Genomic DNA, 23,919 nt, shown 5'->3' with positions numbered 1-23,919 from the left:
AAAATGGAGGCACAAATTAAAAATAAATTTAATATGAAATAATGTGATTTCACTCAAATACCAAATCATGATTAATAATATTAAACAATAACACTTGTTATAACTGAAATACCCACGTAAAAAGTCTCCAGAATAATGGTCACATATATAGGGAAGTTGTTTATCTTTTGTGCAAACAGCAGTTGAAAACTTTATACTGTGATCACACATTTTCAAAAACTTGCAAAATATAGATTTTAATTGCTGTTTTGCTAAAGATAATATACAATATACATCTGTACTAAAAATGATGAATCTCATTCCAGAAATACTTGTTATTACTTTACTACAAATAGTGGTACAGTGACAAGGACATAATGATTCCATATGTAGAAAATTTTGTTCCCTTTGAAAAAATTAAAAAATTAAAATAAAGGTAATAAAGATTGTCTATTAATGAAAAAATATATAAAAATTGATTTGAATTTAATAAATTTACTACACACTAAATTTACTCAATTATCCCAAAATAAGTCTTGTGGCTTCCTAATCTTCTTTAATTTGACAATGGTAAACTTGAAGGATTCAATGTAAACACATATCCAGTTTGTACTCAAAATACTATAGAACTTACTTTTGTTATTATCTAATACAAATTAAATATTTCACCATTGATTCACCTAGAAAAGAACATACTGGTACGTTTGGACATTTATCTTTCTGAAAATACTCTAAAGGTTTCCCTTTAGAGCTAGACATGATTTTTTGGGGTATTTGATTGAATAACTTTAGGTTATTTTAGACAAGGTAAATAAAATATATTAAAATTTCATTATCTATTTAGTTTTAGGACTGTTTATCTAGAAACAAATTTTCCAATAAACAGCTTCCAATCTATCACAGAAATTTTACGAGCAATACCTATTTGTTATACACAAGGAAATTTTTTAAGTTTTGCCATTTATTACTGTCATGGTAGAGGTAGGTCATTGATGACTTGAGTGATGGCTGTAGAGTGTCACTTTCATACTCAAACATCCACAGTACAATTCCCCACACAATGGCTGCAAACCAAGGAAATGTGTCACCACTGGGTTTTGGAATGTAACCTTTCTTCACTGCTAACTTTGCAAGTCCATATAGGATCCGTGACAAGAGATACAGGTTTATCTGGAGGAAATCAAGAAAAATACATTTACCTTGGGAGAAAAAGGTTAGGTAAGTAGGATAAAGCTTATAATTACCAGGGATGTTGTCTATGATGCAGAAAGAGAGAGAAAAAAAGATAGATCTAATTTTCATTTTGAGAAAAGAAAATCACTTTCATGAGGAAAGAAAAAGACCACATGTTTATATGTAAAATAGAAAAGAAGTTCTCAGAAAAGAGCATAAAATGATTGATGGAAAGGAAAAAAGACAGAAGTCAGTAAAATGTAATGTATCTATAGCTTTTCTTTTCTCTATTTCTAGATGAGACAGTGGAGAGACAGGAGCTATCTGAAAGAAGAGAAGGTAACAGTAGAAGTTTATATAGAATTAGAGGAGAGACGGTGGAGAGACGGGAGCTATCTGAAAGAAGAGAAGGTAACAGTAGAAGTTTATATAGAATTAGAGGAGAGACAGTGGAGAGACAGGAGCTAACTGAAAGAAGAGAGGGTAACAGTAGAAGTTTATATAGAATTAGAGGAGAGACAGTGGAGAGACAGGAGCTATCTGAAAGAAGAGAGGGTAACAGTAGAAGTTTGTATAGAATTAAAGGAGAGACATTGGAGAGACAGGAGCTAACTGAAAGAAGAGAGGGTAACAGTAGAAGTTTATATAGAATTAGAGGAGAGACAGTGGAGAGACAGGAGCTATCTGAAAGAAGAGAGGGTAACACTAGAAGTTTAAATAGAATTAGAGGAGAGACATTGGAGAGACAGGAGCTAGCTGAAAGAAGAGAAGGTAACAGTAGAAGTTTATATAGAATTAGAGGAGAGACAGTGGAGAGACAGGAGCTATCTGAAAGAAGAGAAGGTAACAGTAGAAGTTTATATAGAATTAGAGGAGAGACGGTGGAGAGACAGGAGCTATCTGAAAGACAAGAGGGTAACACTAGAAGTTTAAATAGAATTAGAGGAGAGACGGTGGAGGGACGGGAGCTAACTGAAAGAAGAGAAGGTAACAGTAGAAGTTTGTATAGAATTAGAGGAGAGACATTGGAGAGACAGGAGCTATCTGAAAGAAGAGAAGGTAACAGTAGAAGTTTATATAGAACTAGAGGAGAGACAGTAAAGAAGAGAGGGTAACAGTAGAAGTTTATATAGAATTACAGGAGAGACGGTGGAGGGACGGGAGCTATCTGAAAGAAGAGAAGGTAACAGTAGAAGTTTATATAGAATTAGAGGAGAGACAGTGGAGAGACAGGAGCTATCTGAAAGAAGAGAGGGTAACAGTAGAAGTTTATACAGAATTAGAGGAGAGACGGTGGAGGGACGGGAGCTAACTGAAAGAAGAGAGGGTAACAGTAGAAGTTTATATAGAATTAGAGGAGAGACAGTGGAGAGACAGGAGCTATCTGAAAGAAGAGAAGGTAACAGTAGAAGTTTATATAGAATTAGAGGAGAGACATTGGAGAGACAGGAGCTATCTGAAAGAAGAGAGGGTAACAGTAGAAGTTTGTATAGAATTAGAGGAGAGACATTGGAGAGACAGGAGCTATCTGAAAGAAGAGAAGGTAACAGTAGAAGTTTAAATAGAATTAGAGGAGAGACAGTGGAGAGACAGGAGCTATCTGAAAGAAGAGAAGGTAACAGTAGAAGTTTATATAGAATTAGAGGAGAGACATTGGAGAGACAGGAGCTATCTGAAGAGAAGAGAGGGTAACAGTAGAAGTTTATATAGAATTAGAGGAGAGACATTGGAGAGACAGGAGCTATCTGAAAGAAGAGAAGGTAACAGTAGAAGTTTATATAGAATTAGAGGAGAGACGGTGGAGAGACAGGAGCTATCTGAAAGAAGAGAGGGTAACAGTAGAAGTTTATACAGAATTAGAGGAGAGACAGTGGAGAGACAGGAGCTATCTGAAAGAAGAGAGGGTAACACTAGAAGTTTATATAGAATTAGAGGAGAGACATTGGAGAGACAGGAGCTATCTGAAAGAAGAGAGGGTAACAGTAGAAGTTTATATAGAATTAGAGGAGAGACAGTGGAGAGACAGGAGCTATCTGAAAGAAGAGAAGGTAACAGTAGAAGTTTATATAGAATTAGAGGAGAGACAGTAGAGAGACAGGAGCTATCTGAAAGAAGAGAGGGTAACAGTAGAAGTTTATACAGAATTAGAGGAGAGACGGTGGAGGGACGGGAGCTAACTGAAAGAAGAGAGGGTAACAGTAGAAGTTTGTATAGAATTAGAGGAGAGACAGTGGAGAGACAGGAGCTATCTGAAAGAAGAGAAGGTAACAGTAGAAGTTTATATAGAATTAGAGGAGAGACGGTGGAGAGACAGGAGCTATCTGAAAGAAGAGAGGGTAACAGTAGACGTTTATACAGAATTAGAGGAGAGACATTGGAGAGACAGGAGCTATCTGAAAGAAGAGAAGGTAACAGTAGAAGTTTATATAGAATTAGAGGAGAGACAGTGGAGAGACAGGAGCTATCTGAAAGAAGAGAAGGTAACAGTAGAAGTTTATATAGAATTAGAGGAGAGACATTGGAGAGACAGGAGCTATCTGAAAGAAGAGAGGGTAACAGTAGAAGTTTATATAGAATTAGAGGAGAGACATTGGAGAGACAGGAGCTATCTGAAAGAAGAGAAGGTAACAGTAGAAGTTTATATAGAATTAGAGGAGAGACGGTGGAGAGACAGGAGCTATCTGAAAGAAGAGAGGGTAACAGTAGAAGTTTATATAGAATTAGAGGCAAGAGTTAAAAACAGTACAGTGTATCTATAAGAAAAAAATGAAAGTTTCACTGATTTTTTGACACTTGACTCATGATTTTGATATGAGACTTTTGAAAACCCATTATATCTTTCTGTAAATGGGCTCATCAAAGTTTTGGAAAAGGTTCTCTGGACTCAAAAAAAAATCCTACTAAATTACAGAATTTAATTTGAAGGTATTTCCTGACATCAACTAGTCTGATGTGAACTAAATTTTACTTTAAAAATAAATTTCAATCATTCAACAGAATCTGACTTTGACAAAAATATCTATGTTAATAAATCTCAAAAACTTACCTGTTCATTGACCTTGTTGTACTTCCCAAATATGAAGTACCCTGCCCCAAATGCTGCTAAAAACGAGTGGAACTGTTCAGGTTTACTCTGAGCCACAGCCATTAGGTTTGTCAGAGCCTTGTATGCGAACACAAAAAGTGCCAGGTTACGAGAGTGGGTGTAGGTCGCCTCCAATATCCCCTTAGACATGTCCTTTATACTGGCAATATAACAACAAATATGTTGATCAGTAATAAACATTAAAAATAGAAGTTTGAAGAATAGATAAGCAATTTACAGTAATTACTACAATCCACTTTTAGTAAAAGGTAATGTTAACTTAAAACAGTAAATCATTTTGAGGACAAATGAATTAGATTTTGCAATAATTTTTAAATGTATACCAACCTGCCTCGTTTGAACAGCAGTGTCATCACCAATGAATGAGGAAATCGGACTTTTGCTCCATACCTATGTAACACAAAATCCATGCTATAACTCACGTATCTGTTACACTAAAGATACAGTTCAAATATTGTCATTAAATCACAGAATTCACAATATTCATTTGGAATACACTGGTAATACATACAAAACCTACCAGATCTCATACAGTTTTAACAGAAATTCCAACGCTATATTAATGTTCTCCAGGAAACACACCTCTCTCATTTGAGCCCGATATCTGTTGGAAGACCTAAAATGCTGTCTCTAATTTAATTTTAGAAATGAACATAATCAATACCATAACAAGAGGTCCAATGGGCCTGTAGCACTCACCTGGTATATATAGACCAGCAAATAGGATGCCACTTGGCCTTTTAGTTTAGATGAAGAAGTTGTTAAAGGTTTTAGCAAAACCTTGAATATAAATAAAGGTAATTTCTTTTCACAAACTTTTCTAGCTTCCTACTAGGAACATACCAACCAAACATCATGTCTCTAGGCCTTTTAGTTCATGAGAATAAATCATTAAAGGTTTTAACATATCTGACCCCTATGACCTTGATTATGTCAAGGTCATTTCTTTTCACAAACTTTGTCGGGCTTCATCATAGGAATAAACCAGCCAAACATCATGTCTCTAGACCTTTTAGTTCATGGAAGAAGTCATTTAAAGGCTTTTAACAAATTTAACCCCTGCAACCTTGAATATAGGTCAAGGTAATTTCTCTTTGCAACATACTATCCAAATATCAAAACATATGGTCCAATGGTTATTGAGAAGAAGTTATTTTTAAAGGAAAAAATTTGATGACAGACGATGGACTTGCACCACAGGATAAGCTCACTTGGCTCTTTGAATATTGACATTAAAATTAAGATTTTAAAGACAGAAATTTTTGGTCTAAGTTATTGGGTTCCTGGGTTTATTGCAAGATGAATACATCAAAAATTATGAACATATTTTTAAGAATGCAGTAATGTGACAATATCTATCTTGACAAACAACAAAATAGATTTCAGATGTAGCTATACAATATTATTGTCACCAGCATTGTAAAGAATTTTTCATGGTATGAAGCTCAGGCTCACAACAAACAGTTTCACCACAACATGGCAGAACTTCAGATAAGAAAATAGTGACAGGTTGTGCAGTGTCAGCTATCCTGTTCGTGATGGGCATGAACATTATCATGAAAGCTGCTAAGACAGCAACTCGAAGGCTGAAAATAAACTTGGAAATCTATCAAACATCGACTAGAGGGTTCATGAATGACCTGACTATTACAACAACAACCAACATTCAAGCTACTCAGTAAGTTGATACTGTTTGCATTGTGTGATGTTGTAACCTGGGCTCTGATGCAGTTTAAGCCAAAGAAAGTACAGTACATAATCATCAATAAGAGGCAGTTGACAAAACAGTTCTTCCTTGGAGTCTACAGGAAGGAAATACCATCTGTCATCAACAACCATAGAAATGCTCAGGGAGATGGTATGACCATACATTGTTCAACTAGAAGAACTTAGGTAAGGTTGTTGATTAAGTAAAAGAAAGGCTGAATATGATCAACAAATCAGGACTGCTGAGGGCACACTGTAGATGCAGGACATCGTAGGAAGCATCTGTGTTGGTAGACAAAGACTGAGAGTTCCTCATTCTCAACAGTGGAGCAAAGCAGAAGGCAAAAAACGAAGGAAAGGAATTGTAGCAGTGGTGAGATCCGAGGGGGAACAACGGCACAAAAGTGGAGCAGTTGAGATAGGACTTGTTTTATGGAATCTGAGTTTGGGTAATGATTATATTAACATTTTGTAGAGTAGCCCTCCAGCAGGGAAGCTGCAGATGGTCAGGTTCTGACTGCCTTAGCTGACATTCCGGAGAAAGAGCAGCTGCAGAGGAAGCCAGTGTAATACTTTAAACACACTACATTAAGTATGTCAGAGTAGTGTAGAGATACCTAACTGCCACTCTATGTTACAAGAACTTAAGCAGCCAAGCACCATACTGGGAAATGAGAGCAGACCTCAACAACATCTTGATTTTTCTGATGTTGTACATACCACACAGAGACATGATATCTTCATGTGGTCAAAGCAGGGTTATACGTCCACTTTTTATGCAAGTGAGATAAGCCAAATTGCAGACATGATAACAGCCAGCAGTGATTGGTCACCACTGCTGTCCCACCAACCTGAGGATGTTGTGGAATGGAGGTCAAAACAGCTGATAATGGTTGGAATCCACATGACGATGCTGTCAATAGAACTCTCAAGAGTTCCATGTTGGCAATACCTAACCAACAGTGGATGAGTTTTGTTACCAACAGCAGAGAAATATGTATCTTCACAAAACATGATGAACCAAACCGGATATTAGTCAGTATAGAACAAATTAAGTCAGATCACATGATATTTTAATAGTTTCATGTTAACACAAATTAAAATCATGGATATATAGTTAGAACACTTCGTACTAGGCCCAATCTAACCCATCCCTTTTCCAACCAGACTAGCTAGACACGTGCGCTGACAGGTTAGGTAATGCACTATCAGGTCCTGGACCCATCTTTAAAACTTCTCAACATTTCGGACATCTGACAGACAGCTCAACTCAATGAGGGGGATGCAGGTCATTCACAAACGGGGCCAGAACACTGACGTTCGTTGATAAACAACATCTAGTAACAGGACTAGTCAAGGAGACGATAAATACGTATCCAACCAACCAACCATGAGTCCCTGACCTATTCATCGTTACTGAAATGTAGGTTCAATATCCAGTCGCAATAGAAAGTAAAGCCGAGATACCAAAGTATGAGCAATCTTATATAAACAAAATCTTAATAAAACTAACACGGCTCCATTTCGAAATCCCTTGATCACTGACAGCAACGGCTGGTAATTGCCGGACGCAAGCAGACGATTTACACTTTCAACCAACGCCATCGCCATGAATTTTGACTTCCGGTCCAAGAAGGGGGCTGTTTCGTTTCTAAGATATTGCGCAGTGGTATTTATGAACAGAAAAGAGACAATACATTAAATTTATTTCATATTTTGTAAGTTTTTCCACTTATATTTATTTATGTATAGAAGTGATGATATAAATTTGTATATTGTCGATCTTTTATCAATAGATTCTCCCTCCGCGGAACTCTTCAATTCAAGATGTCTGCGCCTATGTGGTAGTCCGTGAACGCATTGACTTCATATTTTAGTACACTATGGAAGAAGAAGACGGCTTTATTTTACGTGCAAAGAGAATGAAGCATCTTAACCGACTTTCTGCGGCTGTTGTGGATATCAACAGACCGTTGTCAAATTATTTTACGTAAGTGCTGTTTACTGCCGATCCTCAAATAAGGCTAAGGGAACACTATTGTATAATTTCATATTGTCCATGTGCTTACAACATAGTTTTTTTTTATATATATCGGAGAGATAACCGTGATGTCATTTCTTTGAAATCAAAATCGACCTCGTTTCTGACTGACGAGACAGCATCGCATCATTCACGGCTGGTCTATACTCTGAACACTAAGCAACTTCCACACTTCTCCGTACGGGGGAAAAAGTCACACATGTGCTATATGGGATTGTGTGGCACTACACTACATTTAATTAATTTAGCACAGTCATGCCATGAGACTTAGAATACCTCCCCCACCCCGCTGCCATCCCCACACCGTAATCACTCCAATCCTTGAGATTCACCTTATGAAGAAGCAGGTACTGGAGCGCCGGTAAATCTGGCTATGTAGACTAATGATTTCCATAAATTACCTGATTCGTCATCCATTTTCCCGTCTGCATGAAAGAAATGTGACAGGATCTCCTCAGAATGTTTTAATTTGCCCAATGTATGCATTTGTCAGATTTGACCATATTTGCCTTTACAGCCAGATTTGCTGATGGTCCAGTACCTGATGAGTGATGGGAGGAGGGGCACTAAGAAAAAATCTTTCCTCCATCATTAATGTGTACAATGGGAAATTAGCTATATTAAAAACTGTAGGCATTGGTGGGGAGATGTAGTTAAGGGAGGAATGTATTTATGTATAGTTGAAGGGTTCTGACTAACAAATTACACCATTATCCCTCCTCATATCATCACCTCTCTGATGTCCCATGACAAGACTGACATCTTATTCTATGACCTACAACATGGTTTTAGAAGGGAAAATCATGCAAAATTCACCGAGTTTGAGGACACCTCACCTATAACTTTCAGGAAGGCCATCAAACTGACCAAAGACTTTGTAAAGTCCTAGAAAAGGAAAAACATAATTGGCTTGTCTACAAACTCTATGAATATAGCATCAGAAGGCAGGTCAACAGCTGGATTCAGAACTGGCAAGCAGGTAGAACCCAATTCATTGTGTTAGAAGGGTAATAATCAGCATCAGTGAGTGCTGACTCTGGAGTCCCACTTGGATCGGTCCTTCAACGACTTGCAGGGTACTCTCATGGTTTGTGAGGTTTCATCCAGAAAAGTTTAAAGTATTGAGGGTTGCCAACAACAGTAATCTCATCGAGATTCAGTCAGCTGTCTGCCTTAGTATCACCATATTGAACAACATCATTTGGGATGTCCACATCCAACAGATTGCTGGCAAGACCAACATGACCCGTGCTTCTTGCGAAAGAACCTGCAGAACTCTTCTGTGAGGATCAATTCCATGGCATGCTTTGGAGTAAGCCAGTACAGTCTTGGACACCTATATCCAAAACATCAGTTAAATTGAGCAGATGTTACCTGTAGTCATAGAAACTCCTCCAGCAAAAGACACCAAACAGGTCCAACAGGCCATGTTGTGCAATATTGATAGAAGACGTAGTGGGGTTAGGAATGACTAGACGTTGCTACCACTGTGAATTTGCCTTTGTCAAGTAGTGATGTTTTGCATTTTTTTCCCTGTATCGTCGGAAATCCATGATATTCTACTCATTCAAGTCAAACGACAATGGTTTTTCCCTGCTATAAGGAAGTGAAATCTGCTTACTTTGATACACTATTCGTAATCAAGTGTATATAAATCATAATAATTCATTATAAAAATCAAGTTAGCCAATTAAATGGTTACATAAATTTCATAGGGGACTACCCAATAGTCAAAATTATTAATTAATGAAAATATGTTTTTGACTCTCAGAAATGAGTTTTACTCAAGGGTTTGATGGGAAATATCCCTATGACATTTGTGAGCTTACTTCTTACTTCAGAAATTGACAAATGTCAACAAGGTGATAGTACTGGGAAATTATCATACTTTATGTTTACAGTTAGAGTTAGTGCTGTCTTGATAGATGTTTATTGAAAATAAGATCATAATGAATTATTGTGGAACAATCAACGTACCAACATAGGATGTATTTAAACTTGTTGATGTGAAGCCAGAGATATCACTTTTCTCTTTTATCAGGGGGTAGTCTCATGATTGGGTCAAATTCCTCAAATATGTGAACATTTTAACAAAAAACTTACCATTTGTGTAGTTTCCTTATGCCATCCATGTTTGTGGTCATGATTTCTGGAAATTTGTTTTACTTTGTTTTCAATAACAGTTTAATTATATAATGTGTGTTTTATAGATTTGGTACAACTTCCATCAACGGGAACATGAAAAAAACAGGTAAGGAATGATAAATCAATTTTATTGTCCTCTTATTTAAAATTTGTAAAAAATTAATATGACTTTTTAAGAACTACATAATGATCACTCAAAGATGGATGTGATATAATGCTCAGGACCTCATGATTCTGTCATCTTTGAAGGACAATGCATAAAGCTTGTAAATAAATGACAGTATTGTGGGTAGTACATTCATAATGTGATATATCAAAACTAAAACAGATGAGGTACTTTAATGCTTACTGTCACAGCTACACTTGGAAGGATAAAGGTTAACATTCCAATTCTAATGTTGCAGAAAAAATTAAAGAGTGTCCATATTGTGGCCACACTTACCAGCAGCCAGAGGATAGGTCAAGGCTTCAAGCTAAGATACCATTAACTGGAAAAGTCCGCCAGCTTCTCAGGAAATACGTACAAAACAAACGTTCACTAGGGAAATATCAGCTGCACATGGTTGATAGATACCTCACTAGCACAAATTCAGTGGTAAGTATCAAATCTTAAGGAAATTCTGGGTTATTATTATAACATTATCACAAGGCCTACTTTACTACAGTAGTACTCCCATAATAAACCCACTTCTCATGTTAGATAATTTTTTTATAAGATTGCTGTTGGTATTTTGAATATTTTCTGATCCTCTTAAAGTTATTTACTTAAGATGGGCATTTATCAATAAATTAGTATAAAATTATGGAGAAATAATCTTTTTAACATTAGTAGCATCCCTTAATCTAACTACTTATCCTTTGTGTCTTTGCATGTCATCATGTCAGGCATGTCTAATGTGAAATGGAAGTGTTTCCAGGTTTTATCAAAAATGTTCTATAACAACATAACACAACTACAAGTAAGGAGTCAGAAGATGGTTTTCATCATTCTGTATTTTTTTTATTTCATTACATTGAATTGTTAAATGATAAGAATGCTCACAGTCACTATTTTTTTGAAACTTAAAAATGATCTCACACTAGCAGTGAGATATTTTCAAAAAAGCATCAGGAAACAACTGACTTGTTAACTAATTGTCTTTGTCTACTGTACGCCCTTCTTTACTATGGATTTATTTGGCTATGAAACCTGCATAATTTTGGTTTGGGATACTTTTCTATTTCAAACAAGATTCGTGCAAGTAAGAAAATTTGTAGATACAGGTTACAAAGCAAGGAAGTTATGATCATGACAATCTTTGCTTAAAGACATGAACAAAAGCCAATAACTAGATTAGGTATTATCAAATATATTATATTAAATTACTCTATATTTTGCTTAACAAGATGGAAATGTGACAGGCTTATGTCATATTGATATTTTGCAGGTTTTATGACACAAGACTTGAATTGTAACAAATAGCATTTCTAACAACTGATGCATCTGTGATGAATATAAATAGCAAACATTATTTCAGAAAATAACCTGCAGTGTTTGTGGAAAGAGTGAAAAAATGCCTGGTCAACTTCGTGAGAAGAGAGAGGCACAGAAAAAGGCACAAGCAGTTCTTCCTGTGGGTATGTTATACATACAGATCACCCGCAACAAACCCCGGGTCCGAACACATCCATCTAGACATTAGCTTATAGTGCAAGAACCAAGCCTATAGTTTTTTCTTATTTACTGAACTGTAAATTACTTTCGCAGACTTATAACAAGTCATTATTGTCAGATAAAGCCACTAAAACAGTTTGCGCTTGAAAAGTGCCCATTGATTTGCTAAGCCTATAGTTTTTTCTTATTTACTGAACTGTAAATTACTTTCGCAGACTTATAACAAGTCATTATTGTCAGATAAAGCCACTAAAACAGTTTGCGCTTGAAAAGTGCCCATTGATTTGTTCTGTTGCTCATGTAAAGTTGTGCATTGGAATATTTATTAGCTCACCTGGTACGAAGGATTGGTGAGCTTACGTTATATGGTGGCATTTGTTGTCCATCCATCCGTTAACTTTTTATACTAATTGCTATTAGTCATGAGCAACAAAGCAAATTTTTAACAAACTTGAACAGACGCATCCTTAGGGAAACGTGGGCAAATTTTGTATAAATGGTGGCCATGACCCCCTTAGGGCTTAGGGGTTGGGTCAAAGAGGGGAAATAGAGCAAATTTTATGAAATCCTACCCTTCCTGTTCAGATAATTAGATTTTTGCCAAGTTTTGGTCTGAAGCATTCTTGGGCGAAGGGGAATAAGTTTTGCCTAAATGTTTTTGCATCCTTGGGTCAATTGAAATTAGTTTGGTATAAATGGTGGGTCAAGGGCCCTAGGATGGGAGGGGCAGGACCCATTCAAGGGGAAATAGAGCCAAATTCTTTATATTTCTTTTGTTGACTTTGCAGGATTCTGTCTTAATTCGGTATGAAGCATGAATTTCTTGGCTGAACCCTTAAGGACTGAGGGGCCCAGTAGAGAAATACATATAGTGTGTGTTTTGTTGGGAAATTAGGAACTTGTTTTATTTAGTTCACATGTTATATGGGCCTCTTGTTCAATACTTTCACTGCCAACTTTTCTTTTGAAGCAGAAATAAGTGATGTAACAATGAAAACGAGGAAAGAAAAACGAAAGGAACTGAAACTAAAGAATAAACAGAGAAAACGTGACAAGCTGAAGGAAAGCAACTTGAATGCCATTCCTTCATCATGTTTAAGTCTTGAGTAAGTGTTTCTTTAATTTGTTGCATGGTACAATATAAAGGATACAGTTAGTTTTTATGCTCCTTGAAAATTTTCAGGGGAGCATACATATACTTGCAGCTTTGTCTGTCTGTTTGCCTGTCCTTTCGTGTCAAGAGCCCACAGCTGAGCAAGGATCATGAAACTTAGTGTATACATTGGTTATACTAAAGGGATGTGCAGTGTACTACATTCATGACCCTTGACCCCTCAATTACAAAGTTACTGCCATTGTTGAAATTTTGTGTCTGGAGCATAACTTTGCTTGCATGGAATCTAGGATAATGAAACTAAGTGTATACATTGATCACATTAAGGCAAAATGCAGTGTATCAAATTCAGGGCCTGCAAGCCCTTAATTGCATAGTTACTTCCCTTTGTTAAAATTTTGTGTGTAAATTTTAAATTGCTTGCATTTAAAGTAGGATAATGAAATGTGATAGATCCATTGATCCTACTGAGACAATGTGTTGTGTTCTAAAGACAGAGCCCTCAATCCCTCAGTTACAGAGTTATTGCCCTTTGTAAAAAAAATTCTTGTCCTTAGCATAACTTTGCCCACAGTTAAGCAAGGATCATGAAACTAGTGTATCATACTTATTAGGACTGATAGCTTGCTGTGTACTAAATTCAGGGTCCTCGGTTCCTCAATTACAGAGTTACTACCATTTGTTAAAGATATCTTGTTCAGATCATAACTTTGCTTGCATTTAAAGTAGGATATTGAAACATGATGTATACATCAGTGATACAGGAGCTAGGTGCAGTGTGACAAAGTCTGGAACTATGACTTTACAGTATAGAGATATTTCCATTTGTTAAAATTCTGTGTCATGTACATAGCTTTACTTGCATCAAAGCTAGGATCATGAAACTCAGGGCCTGCAAACCGTTATTTACAGAATTATGGCTCTTTTTGTGTCCAATTAAATTGTTTTCCAGGGGTTAATCAGTTTCACTAAAACTCATGTTGGTACTTGCTGTTGTAGCACTCTTATAGCTTTTTAGTTTGTTTATTACTTGATAAATGCATTTTATTTTTGTATTGAGCACACATTTATTTAAAATCAAAATATTTTGATTTGTGAAAACACAATTAGATTACATGTTCTTCTAGTCATTTGATACAAATCTGAAAATGGAGAAAGGTTCAAATCCAAGTTACCAGAATGGATTGTGACTTTTGTGAAAAGACATTTCCAATATACACTTTGATTACCTTTAATTCATTCAAGTGTATATCAATATTTTGTTTCCATCATACAATAAAAATAGTATCAAGGACTTTTTTAAGCACAGTGATTAATAAACTTCATGTCTTTGTGATTTCAGTTCCTCTACAAATACAGATATTGGATTTGGTAGCATGCCTTCATCTACAGCGGAACTGACGGGCAATATACACAGTAATAGTCTAACCACTGCAACAAGTCAGAGAATCTCCAAAGACACAGTGACCCGAAAAAGTGTCCAAAATCTTGACAAAGACATAGTGACCCCTAAAAGTGAACAAAGTCATAACAAGGACACAATGACCCCTAAAAGTGGTACAAGTAATAACAAGGACACAATGACCCCTAAAAGTGGTACAAGTAATAACAAGGACACAATGACCTCCAGGATTATTCAAAGTTATATCAAGGATAAAGAAACAAAGCCAGTGGTTGTCAATGTTAAAAGTGCCAAACGTCTAAAGTCCAAAAGCTCGCACCAGCAGCTCAGTCAGATGTTGGCTCAACAAAGTAAGGGAAGTCCAGGAGGTTCACTGAAAGACTTTTTATCATCATTATAAAACTGTTATCTTGGCCATGTTGTATTGTGAACCTGGCATTACTAATAAATATTCAAAAAGGCAAACAAAAGTAACATCGGAAAACAGCAACAACATACCATTTGTTATAACACACAATCCTTGCCACATCAACATACCATTTGTTATAACACACAATCCTTGCCCCAACAACATACCATTTGTTATAACACACAATCTTTGCCACATCAACATACCATTTGTTATAACACACAATCCTTGCCCCAACAACATACCATTTGTTATAACACACAATCCTTGCCACAACAACATAATCCATGCAGCAAAGGACGCTATCCCCTTGTTACATAAAAGTGAAATTATGCGGAATTTGGTACAAGCATCAGAAATTCTACAAAGTAAATGGCAACCTGTAAATCTCAAAAGAATTTTAACTAGGGTCAAATTCGATGATTCTGAAACACATAGTTTTTCTGTAACCAAATGTGGCGACTCTAGATGTGGAACATGCGAGTACATACATGTCGGCAATCATCGGACTCTAAAGAATGGAAAAACAATAAAACCAAACAATAGCTTGAACTGCAAAAGTAAGAATTTAATATATGTGATAGTCTGTCCAACAGGAACACTACATCAGGCAAACAGGAAATGCACTTAGTGAGAGAGTTTGTTGTCCACAAGCAGCAAATACACACACCTGAGACACGTAAAATACTACTCTGTGAACACCTGGATATGTGGAAAAGGAACTTCTTTAATTTTTCCTTTTTACAAAGTGGCCGATTTGGGTGCGACAAAAAGACTGTAAAGAGGAAATGTTTATCAAAATATTTAAACCGGTTCTCAATGCTAGTCAATGGTTTGAGAAAATCGTTTACACATATTTAATTAATAACAAACGCACATAAATGTAATCTCAATATACTGCGAATGATAATGTTATCTCCCCTTCTCTTATGTATGACGTCATAATGTCGTTACCAAGATGTTAAAATAAATGTATTGCCTGAAGATGGCCGTTAGGCCTGAAAACAGCGGAATACATTTGCTGTTCTGATTTTATTCAGATATAATTATATATATATAGCAATGTTAGAGATTAAGATATAAACAATGATGATGTAGGAATTAGCCCTGGGGCTTGGCCTAACCTCTCGGTATATAGGTCCTGGATTATTCCTTTGATACAGTGGTCATCCCAACCCCATAACCATAGATAACAATGCTGGGCATCAAGAGAAAAACACATTCATGATGTGAGAAGTGGCTTTTTGTTTTCACATCAAATTTCTGGGTTATATATTTTCAACAATGGAAATCTCAAAGTGATGACCATATAAACTCATACTGAGCATCTAAAGAGAAAGACAGTCATGTTATAAGAATTTACCCATTGGTTTTGTGCTACCAATGAGTTTAAGTGACTGAGCTGAAGTTTGGAAATATTTGAAATGCTTAACCTATATACCACTGCTGGGCCTCAAGATTCAGGTGGACGATACTCTTGTTCTCATCACCCCTTTTCCTTTACAGAAGGGATCATCCTGAAACTTTTACTTAATGAGGATTTAAACAAGGTTCTATTCCAGATAGCTGCTGGAAAATATTTTGTTTGGATAAGCCAACCTTTATGTCGGTCACAAATTTTGTCGAATTTTTTTTATGGGACAAGCTATGGTATAGCATTTTCTGTTCATCACTTGTAAAATTTTATATATCCCGAGATCTTCTCCAAGTTTTCAATAGATCTTTTCCAAACTTAGTAGACTTAATCATCATGTAGTTTTAATGTATGTGGAAGAGTTAATTCTCTTTGTTACATAATTATATCAGGAATTTGCGGGTTCTTTTAAAGAGTTTTTATTATTTTTTTTCTCAGCATTTTTGAGTTTTAATTTAAACTGTATAACCCTTACCAGTAACTTAATGGCATTGATTCTAAATATTGCAATTTTGAGAAAAGTTATCACTTTTGTTTTTGCATTTTATTTCCTGAAGAATCATAAATATCGGGACATGAAATCGAGTTCTCATTAATTGCATTATGATCTGGGAAAGATACTGCCCTCACCTCCCTCCTCCTCAGAATTTCTTCTTGTACAGATATTTCTTCATTAGATTTCAACCAATCTTTTTATTTCATTATAAATGATTTTTACACGATTGACTCCCACTGCTGAAAAAGCAAAGGTCAATACAATGGTTGGCATGATCCCTTTAAGATCTCATTTGAATAAACTTTGCCGAACATCGTAATCCTGGGCTTTTACATGTTGATTACTGAGAAGCATTTGTCCTCTGTATCCTTGGAAGTAAATTGTGTCATTTATTCATTCACCTAACAAATGATGCCCCTTCATCCCAGAATGCTATCCTTGCATTGGTTCTCCTGCTTGCCGAGAACATGCTTTGAGATCTCAACACATTGGACATTGAAAGTGGTTCTTCGTCATTCATTTGAACAAACTTGCATTTGTTGTACTTTATCTTAGTATGCTACTGGCCTCAAGTTATTGCCCTAGACATTTAGATTGTTGAGAATTTGATGCCAGACATGCCATGCTATTCCATAACCTCACATGCAGGCAAGCTAAAAACTAAAACAACTTTCACTAAACACTTCAAATTTACAGCTGTCTCTCATTATTCATGAAATCTCCTTCTGTGGATGTATTTGCACAAGTAAAATGTGATGAAGTGCCAGCTTAACTTCTTTAATGCTGTTTTTCTTGGAGAAACTTCAAAGTTGACTATGTATCAATCATATGTTCAATTATGGAAAGCCCAGAATCAACAAAAGCAATTGTTTAATGAGTTTATTTACACAAATGAGTAACATTATTACATCACAGCGCATCATATGCAATGGATCCCTAAATATCTTACTGTTCTCTTTCAGCACACACATTTAGTAATCAAAAATAGGATGGCAGGGTGAACCTCTCGAAATGGGATGAAAATGAGTATGTACATGATATATCTAGCATTTGGACACCAGACATCAAATTAAAATGCATCTCCTCCCAATTGTCAACACTAAATGAACAAACATTAGATTCATTAAGACAATGTTATATTTACTTGGTACAATAAAAACATGGATCTAAAACTTGTGGAAAACAAAACTGATGATATTTATATGATGTAATGATTGGAACAGTATGAAAATAACTTGCAATAATTATAATGAGGACAGCAAAATAAAACCTAAACTGCCTGATGAATATAACATGTTATGTCCCTCCGAATACTGACGGATAACAGTGTCAATGTCCTAGTTCAGTGTGAGCTAGTAGCTACACAAATTCTGTTCAGGCTTTTCACAATCAATCATGGGAACGACTCCTTGACCTGTGGGGAGTCCGTGATCTTCTGGCTGGGCTCCTTGTTCTGTAATTTACAAGTGCAATCATTATTAAAAACAAGAATTAGGCAAGAAAAACAAAGAAACACTTAATTAGCAGAAAAGACACAAACCCTTTGGTCATTACCTTTACTGCAAATTTGCTATTATTTGCTCTGTTCATGGGAAAATTTCCTGCTAACATACACAATTCCCTGTTTAAGTCTGACACCAATAATAGTGTTTTCATTATTTTAGGTATTTTGAAGCAGCCTTCCCAAAAAAATAGGGATGAAAATGGTAAACTAAAACGAACAGTAAAAATGAATGCAGGGTTTTCCATAATTTTGTTAGTAGTAGGCTGTGTAGTGAAAGTAGGAGGCTGGCCTGCCGTGTACGTGTAGTCGTGTACGGAACATTATAACGGAACTGGATTGGTGTAGGCGGTCAAATGATCAAAGTAGCCGGTCAAATTGGCCGGCGACCAAATCCTATGGAAAACCCTGGAATGTGTTACTGATCTGTATCTAGATAGCACAAACTTTTGATATCTAGTTAAGTATGGACAAGCTGAACAGCACTATCAAAGTCAAGGTTCATTATCAATTAATTGGAACTTGCAAATCTTGAAAGTAAAGCTCATTACATTGCACTAGATACGTTGTTCAATCACTTTAAGGACAACAACGCAGAACAGAATAATGACATGACAGAATATACCTGCTCCTGGTCATGCTGCGCTTCTTGTACTTGGGCGACCGGCTACGTGATGGACTCCTCGAATAACTCCTGCTCCGCCTACCACGGGGACTCCTTGATCTTGACCTTGACCTTGACCTATATATAAATAAATAAAAGCTTTATCAAAATTGTTAGACAGAAAAGAACTTGGTAAACACCTGAAATCAGTCCTGATGATGCTTCATCATAACAAAGCCTCAAAAATTCTTCCCAAGAAAATGATCTCCAGGGTCAGTCACAGGAAAGCAAGATACATTTGAAAAAAATTTCTAGGTACAAATGCAAGTACTAAAACATATTGAAAGGATTTCATTTGTTCTATATATAGAAATTTGGTCTATAATGGAATGTAAAAGGAAAAAGATTATCAAGGAAAAATGTAAAAAAAATATCCATACTACTTGCATAAAGTTCTCCAAAAATTACATAACAGGGTATGTTTTCCCCAGAGAGGTACTGTCACTTTTCTTAAAAACAAAGTATAATGTCATACCTACCAAAATACACAATCAATTTCAAAAAGTAATAAACACTGTTCTGTCATTAATTACTATTTTAGGTTTTAAGTGGAGAGGACATTATTATTAAAATATTAAGTCTCCTTTATTTGCAAAACTTTCATCTCCTGACAGATGTTTGGTAAAAATTTGAAGTATTTGTTTCATTAGAGCAAGGTAAAATAGTTAAGGCCAGTAAAATAACCCGAAGAAAAAAACTCCTGATGATCAAAATATTTTAACATTTGTATTCCACTGCCACACTTTGTTTTATTACTGAAATTATTTTCAAGTGCAAAAATTCCTACATTTCCATGTTAAGTCTGAGATAGCGGGAGATATTGATTATTGGAAGAAGATGATGGGAGATCTAGGAAAGATGATCAGAAAATGCTAGTACTTGGATAATACACAGAGAGAAGCGACACCACTCCGAATTGTGGTATAATCACCAAACAAGCGGAAGACCTGAGAAACGGCCGACAATCTCACGCTGGGACGAAAGATTTCATTGTGTGAGGTGCTCTCGATCTCTGGGATGAAAGATTTCATAGTGTGATGAACTCCCGATCTCTGGGATGAAACATTTGTTTGATGAACTCTAGATCTCAATCTCTGGGACGAAATATTTCATTTTGTGACCCAATCTCAATCTCGCTGTTAAGCTGGGAAGGAGGATCTAATCAATTTGGATGTGTTGGTTGAGAATTCTAATTTCAAAGTGACGCAGTGTTGGCCGACTCTCTTTCTCACAGTGGAAGGGAGAATATCGATCGAAATCATGACGCAATATCTGATGACGGAAATCATGTTGAAATATCGGCCGAGTCAGATGGTTGGTGGTCATCAACATGAATGTGTTTGGCTAGTAGATCTATCTGAGTTAGGGGGGCAGCACTGAGGTGATGCAATCTATGTTGTACCCAGTTGTAATCTAGCTGCATGTGTTGATCATAGAAGTGGATATATTCTGCAAAGCAGGTACAGGGATCAAATCAGTTTTGTTTGAAATCAACTCATGCACAACACACGCATGAACAAATTCATAATATAATACTTATTTGAAAAAAGAAATCACCTCTTTATTTTTTAAATGCAAAAAATTTTAAAGAAACTTCAATATTTGCAAAAAATATTATGAAATTTTACTGTTACAGTACACTTTGAACTGATCAATATTAAAAATAATGTTCAATAAGTACAGTAACCTGAGCTCAGAGTTCCCGAAAAATATAGCTGTAATCATGGAAATCATTTAAAAACATGAAAAGCGAGAGAAAGGCTTAAACGTAACAACTTTGATTAAGCTCACTGCTGACGAGTATGGCAAAATGTGGATCAAGTATACAGGCAGACACAACAAACTAACAGAGAACCGGTCAGGCTCTGACAAGGATTGTTTTAGTCTTCTTTAACTCTTCTATAATACTAGTATTACATGGTGGCTAATTTCATTTCTTAAAACAAAAGATATCAAATGAAATCAAAACAATTCAAAAGGAAAGGCAATATGAGAAATCTTCAAGTTTTCTATCACTTCAAGTCAATATATATGGTCATAATGACAAAATAAAAATATCAAAAGGAGCATTTTGAAACTGTTTAAATCTTTGGATCGTATACACCATGAAATCAAATAAAATTCGTAGTGATAAATATCGAAGGATCAAAATAACATGATATAACATTAAATAAAGCGTTGAATGAAACAGACTTGAAACAAAATATGATGAACTTCTTTATATCAATGATGAGATAATACAAGAGACAGCCAGGACATTGTTTAAATTATCAATAGACCTACCGAGATCGTCTGGAGGACCTTCTAGAAGAACTGGGACGTCTGCTGCCGTTAACTCGGGGACAATCATATGCATAATGGCCCCGGTCTCCACATTCATAGCATTTGTCATCGGGATGGAATGGACGACGACTACGTGGTGGGCCTCGGGATGCTCTTAGCCAAGGTTTTGGACGTACCTTCCCAGTTGAATGTTCTACTCGTACACGGCTTCCGCAGATAGTTCTACACAAAAAGGCAAACAAAATTCATTAAAGCAAGGACCAATACTAAACATGGAAAGTCATCAGCATGTATAATCTGTATCTCATTTACTAGAATTAGCTGAATTAATATTTTGTTTTGATATAACAAGAACATTATGATGGAAATGGAGCTACACACAAATACCAACAATATGAATTAGGCACTGTCTGAGATCAAGTAAAGGTGTTCAACCATATTAATATAAATTTCCACACATCTGCAGAGGACAAATATTCCCTTCTACTGATATGGTTAATAATAACTCTGTTTTTCCCTTTAATAATTAGCTGACACTGTTCATTTGTAGTGTACATACGTGCCATCCATCCCTCGAACTGCATCGTCTGCATCTCTTGGGTCTTCATACTCAATAAAGGCAAAGCCAGCAGGATTCCTAGCTACCCAAACATTCCTCAATGGTCCATAGTAACTGAATGCTCTCTCAAGCTCCTTCTCTGAGGCATCTCTAGAAATGTCCCCAACATATACCTTAGCATCAATGCTGCTGGAACGTGACATCTGGAATAATCAAACAAACATGATGAAATGAAATTCAAGAGTGGCGGTGTAAGAGACCGATTGATATGCACCGGTTACCACTCACCCTTGAATTTGCAGAAGTGATGACTGGTGATCCTTAAGAAATATCAGAACTTATGAGATCTGGGCAAAATTTAGACCTGTTACAAATATTAACATTGAAAGCATACATGGTAATCAAGCTTTGTACTTTGTATCTCCCAAAGAAAAGATACATTTTGATTCTTGATAAAAAAAAAGTTTAATGAAGACAATTTTCACAAATGTTTTTCAATTTCAATTCTCTCCGTAAAATTGTTCTGAACATGCAAAGTCTTTGAGCAGTTCAACAATGATATAATCCCACATTGGGTGTGCCTCAGGTGACAGTCTTTAGCCCTTTCCTCTTATGTTGCATTTATCAACAACCTTCTGCAGATAAGCAATTCCAAAACCAAGCTCTTCGTAGATGACAGCCTCCTGTATTTGTAACATTATCAAGCCTCAGACAGATTCAAAAGTACTCAAACAGGATCTGTTCACACTAGAAAGCTGGGCCTAGGACTGGAAGACAGCTTTTCAATGCAGACAAGTGTAAGGTGGTGAGCACCACTCAGACAAAACAACCCATTAAGACCAGCTACATTTTCCAAATATCTAGGAGTGAACGAACGCCTTATGGGACTACAAGACAACAATGAGGTGTAGAGCCTATTACATGCTGAACAAATCAATCCATACCTGCCAACTTTCCCATTACAGTCAGGAGTTTCCCCAATTTCACTTCCAATCCCTGCCTCCCAATCGTAGGGATCACAATTGGGGGTAATCTCCCGAGATCCTGCTAGATAGGTCATAACCTCTCTATGTTTTTCAAATGAGTAAACTTGACTACCTGGCCACATAATCAAAGCCTAGTAGCTAGGTGAGTACACCATGAGAACCCTGGAATACCCTCTCCAATCCACCAACCACCACCATAATCAACCGCTTGGAGTTAATGCAGAGCAGCTCCATTAGCCAACAGAAATTACAACAGACAAACTTGCTGCATTACAGCATCTACAATTGAAAGACTGGGAACCACTGGTGATTAGGGGGATCAAAATATGTCTATATTTATGAACAAAATCTACCACCATTTAGTAGCAATACCATTGGAGCTCTACCTTGTGTAGAGTGACACCAGGACTTTTGGAGGATAAACTATCTGCATTCCAACATCATAGAAAGAAGACTACAAAGCGTTGCATTTCCTGAAGGCCATCCCGTAATGAAATTAGAAACAGACTAGATGGACTTTACTTGTAATATGTACCAATATCTTGCTGTACGGTTTAAGCCTGGCCACATAACACCTCCAAATACCATGGCTTGTTTATATATCACTGGAAGTTGATCCTCGTTAGAATTATATTAAGTTGCACACACACACACGCGACACGCACGCAGCACGCCCCCCCCCCCCCCTCAAAAAAAAAAGCACAATCATTCAAATGCGTTTTTTGCAGACCGATATATTCGATAAAACGCATTGGTACAAAGTTAACGATATATAACGATACTGATGCATATGGAGTCTACCTCAGTCTAGTACTATACGTTTTTTTTCTCTCACTGCGTGTAAAACCTTGGTTTGAACATCATCTATGCGAACGAAACAGAGACCGGTGAACAAACGAAACTATTTAAAGTGATAATGTAAAATTCGCGTTTCACTGATTCACAACAGTCAACGTCGTGTTTAACCGTACGTTTGAGGGTTTCTTTCAAAAACTTACGCTGTATGGTCCTAGAAATATGGCCGCATGGATCTAAATAACTTCGTTCCCAGGATAGCTGCAAAAACAAAGACGTTAGCACTACGTTTCTCAGAGAAGCAGGGAGCGAGGCTTTATAGCCTCTTTTTCAGGAAATGCGTTTGCTGTCTATGTGATATGAAAAAAAAAGAATTTTGAATGGCGTTTTCAGACAAAGTAGATACAATCTCAGTATTTTACATTAAGATTTAACACAACTTAATTTTATTATCTAACCTAATTCTATTTTTTTTTAGTTCTCGTGTTTTC

The 23,919-nt window shown here is 36.3% G+C and overlaps 3 protein-coding genes across 4 annotated transcripts; 1 reads left to right on the top strand and 2 right to left on the bottom strand.

Moving 5' to 3' along the window:
* Nucleotides 1-611: 611 nt before the first annotated feature.
* Nucleotides 612-7,576, bottom strand: LOC132547031 (peroxisomal membrane protein 4-like). The gene is made up of 4 exons (XM_060210779.1): nt 7,479-7,576; nt 4,586-4,648; nt 4,199-4,397; nt 612-1,149 (listed from the first exon to the last, which is right to left on the bottom strand). The coding sequence occupies exons 1-4, from the start codon at nt 7,574-7,576 to the stop codon at nt 901-903; spliced, it is 609 nt and encodes a 202-aa protein (XP_060066762.1). The 3' UTR covers nt 612-900.
* A 307-nt stretch (nt 7,577-7,883) lies between these two features.
* LOC132547034 (uncharacterized) lies at nt 7,884-14,775 on the top strand. 2 transcript variants are annotated; one of them, XM_060210782.1, is made up of 6 exons: nt 7,884-7,955; nt 10,217-10,257; nt 10,556-10,746; nt 11,669-11,768; nt 12,779-12,911; nt 14,262-14,775. In XM_060210782.1, the coding sequence occupies exons 1-6, from the start codon at nt 7,888-7,890 to the stop codon at nt 14,719-14,721; spliced, it is 993 nt and encodes a 330-aa protein (XP_060066765.1). In that variant the 5' UTR covers nt 7,884-7,887; the 3' UTR covers nt 14,722-14,775. The 2 variants fall into 2 exon arrangements, with proteins under 2 accessions (XP_060066765.1, XP_060066764.1); XM_060210781.1 differs by having other exon boundaries at nt 12,776-12,911.
* Nucleotides 14,776-17,504: 2,729 nt separating this feature from the next.
* Nucleotides 17,505-23,718, bottom strand: LOC132547013 (serine/arginine-rich splicing factor 7-like). Its single transcript, XM_060210746.1, has 5 exons — nt 23,632-23,718; nt 21,648-21,850; nt 21,089-21,310; nt 18,767-18,883; nt 17,505-18,093 (listed from the first exon to the last, which is right to left on the bottom strand). Exons 2-5 carry the CDS (start codon nt 21,848-21,850, stop codon nt 18,030-18,032), a joined length of 606 nt encoding a protein of 201 aa, XP_060066729.1. The 5' UTR covers nt 23,632-23,718; the 3' UTR covers nt 17,505-18,029.
* Nucleotides 23,719-23,919: the final 201 nt, after the last annotated feature.

The sequence above is a fragment of the Ylistrum balloti genome, unplaced genomic scaffold (assembly GCF_031769215.1).
Source record: "Ylistrum balloti isolate Yb309-2 unplaced genomic scaffold, AGI_CSIRO_Ybal_v1 Utg369928, whole genome shotgun sequence".
Classification (NCBI taxonomy): domain Eukaryota; kingdom Metazoa; phylum Mollusca; class Bivalvia; order Pectinida; family Pectinidae; genus Ylistrum; species Ylistrum balloti.
The sequence above is the reverse complement of the archived record's forward strand: the minus strand, read 5'-3'. Positions and strand labels throughout refer to the sequence as shown.

Bases quoted from the DNA above. Each gene is read 5' to 3' on its own strand.
- LOC132547013 (XM_060210746.1), bottom strand. From the start codon at position 21,850: ATGTCACGTTCCAGCAGCATTGATGCTAAGGTATATGTTGGGGACATT. The intron at 21,311-21,647 runs GTATGTACACTA...CTTTTTGTGTAG, and splicing joins GTTCGAGGGATGGATGGCAC to AACTATCTGCGGAAGCCGTG. The intron at 18,884-21,088 runs GTAGGTCTATTG...ATTTATATATAG, and splicing joins AGGTCCTCCAGACGATCTCG to GTCAAGGTCAAGGTCAAGAT.
- LOC132547034 (XM_060210781.1), top strand. From the start codon at position 7,888: ATGAAGCATCTTAACCGACTTTCTGCGGCTGTTGTGGATATCAACAGA. The intron at 10,258-10,555 runs GTAAGGAATGAT...CTAATGTTGCAG, and splicing joins CGGGAACATGAAAAAAACAG to AAAAAATTAAAGAGTGTCCA. The intron at 12,912-14,261 runs GTAAGTGTTTCT...TTGTGATTTCAG, and splicing joins TCATCATGTTTAAGTCTTGA to TTCCTCTACAAATACAGATA.
- LOC132547031 (XM_060210779.1), bottom strand. From the start codon at position 7,576: ATGGCGATGGCGTTGGTTGAAAGTGTAAATCGTCTGCTTGCGTCCGGC. The intron at 4,649-7,478 runs GTTAGTTTTATT...TGTGTTACATAG, and splicing joins GGATTTCGAAATGGAGCCGT to GTATGGAGCAAAAGTCCGAT. The intron at 4,398-4,585 runs GTTGGTATACAT...TTATATTGCCAG, and splicing joins CTGCTGTTCAAACGAGGCAG to TATAAAGGACATGTCTAAGG.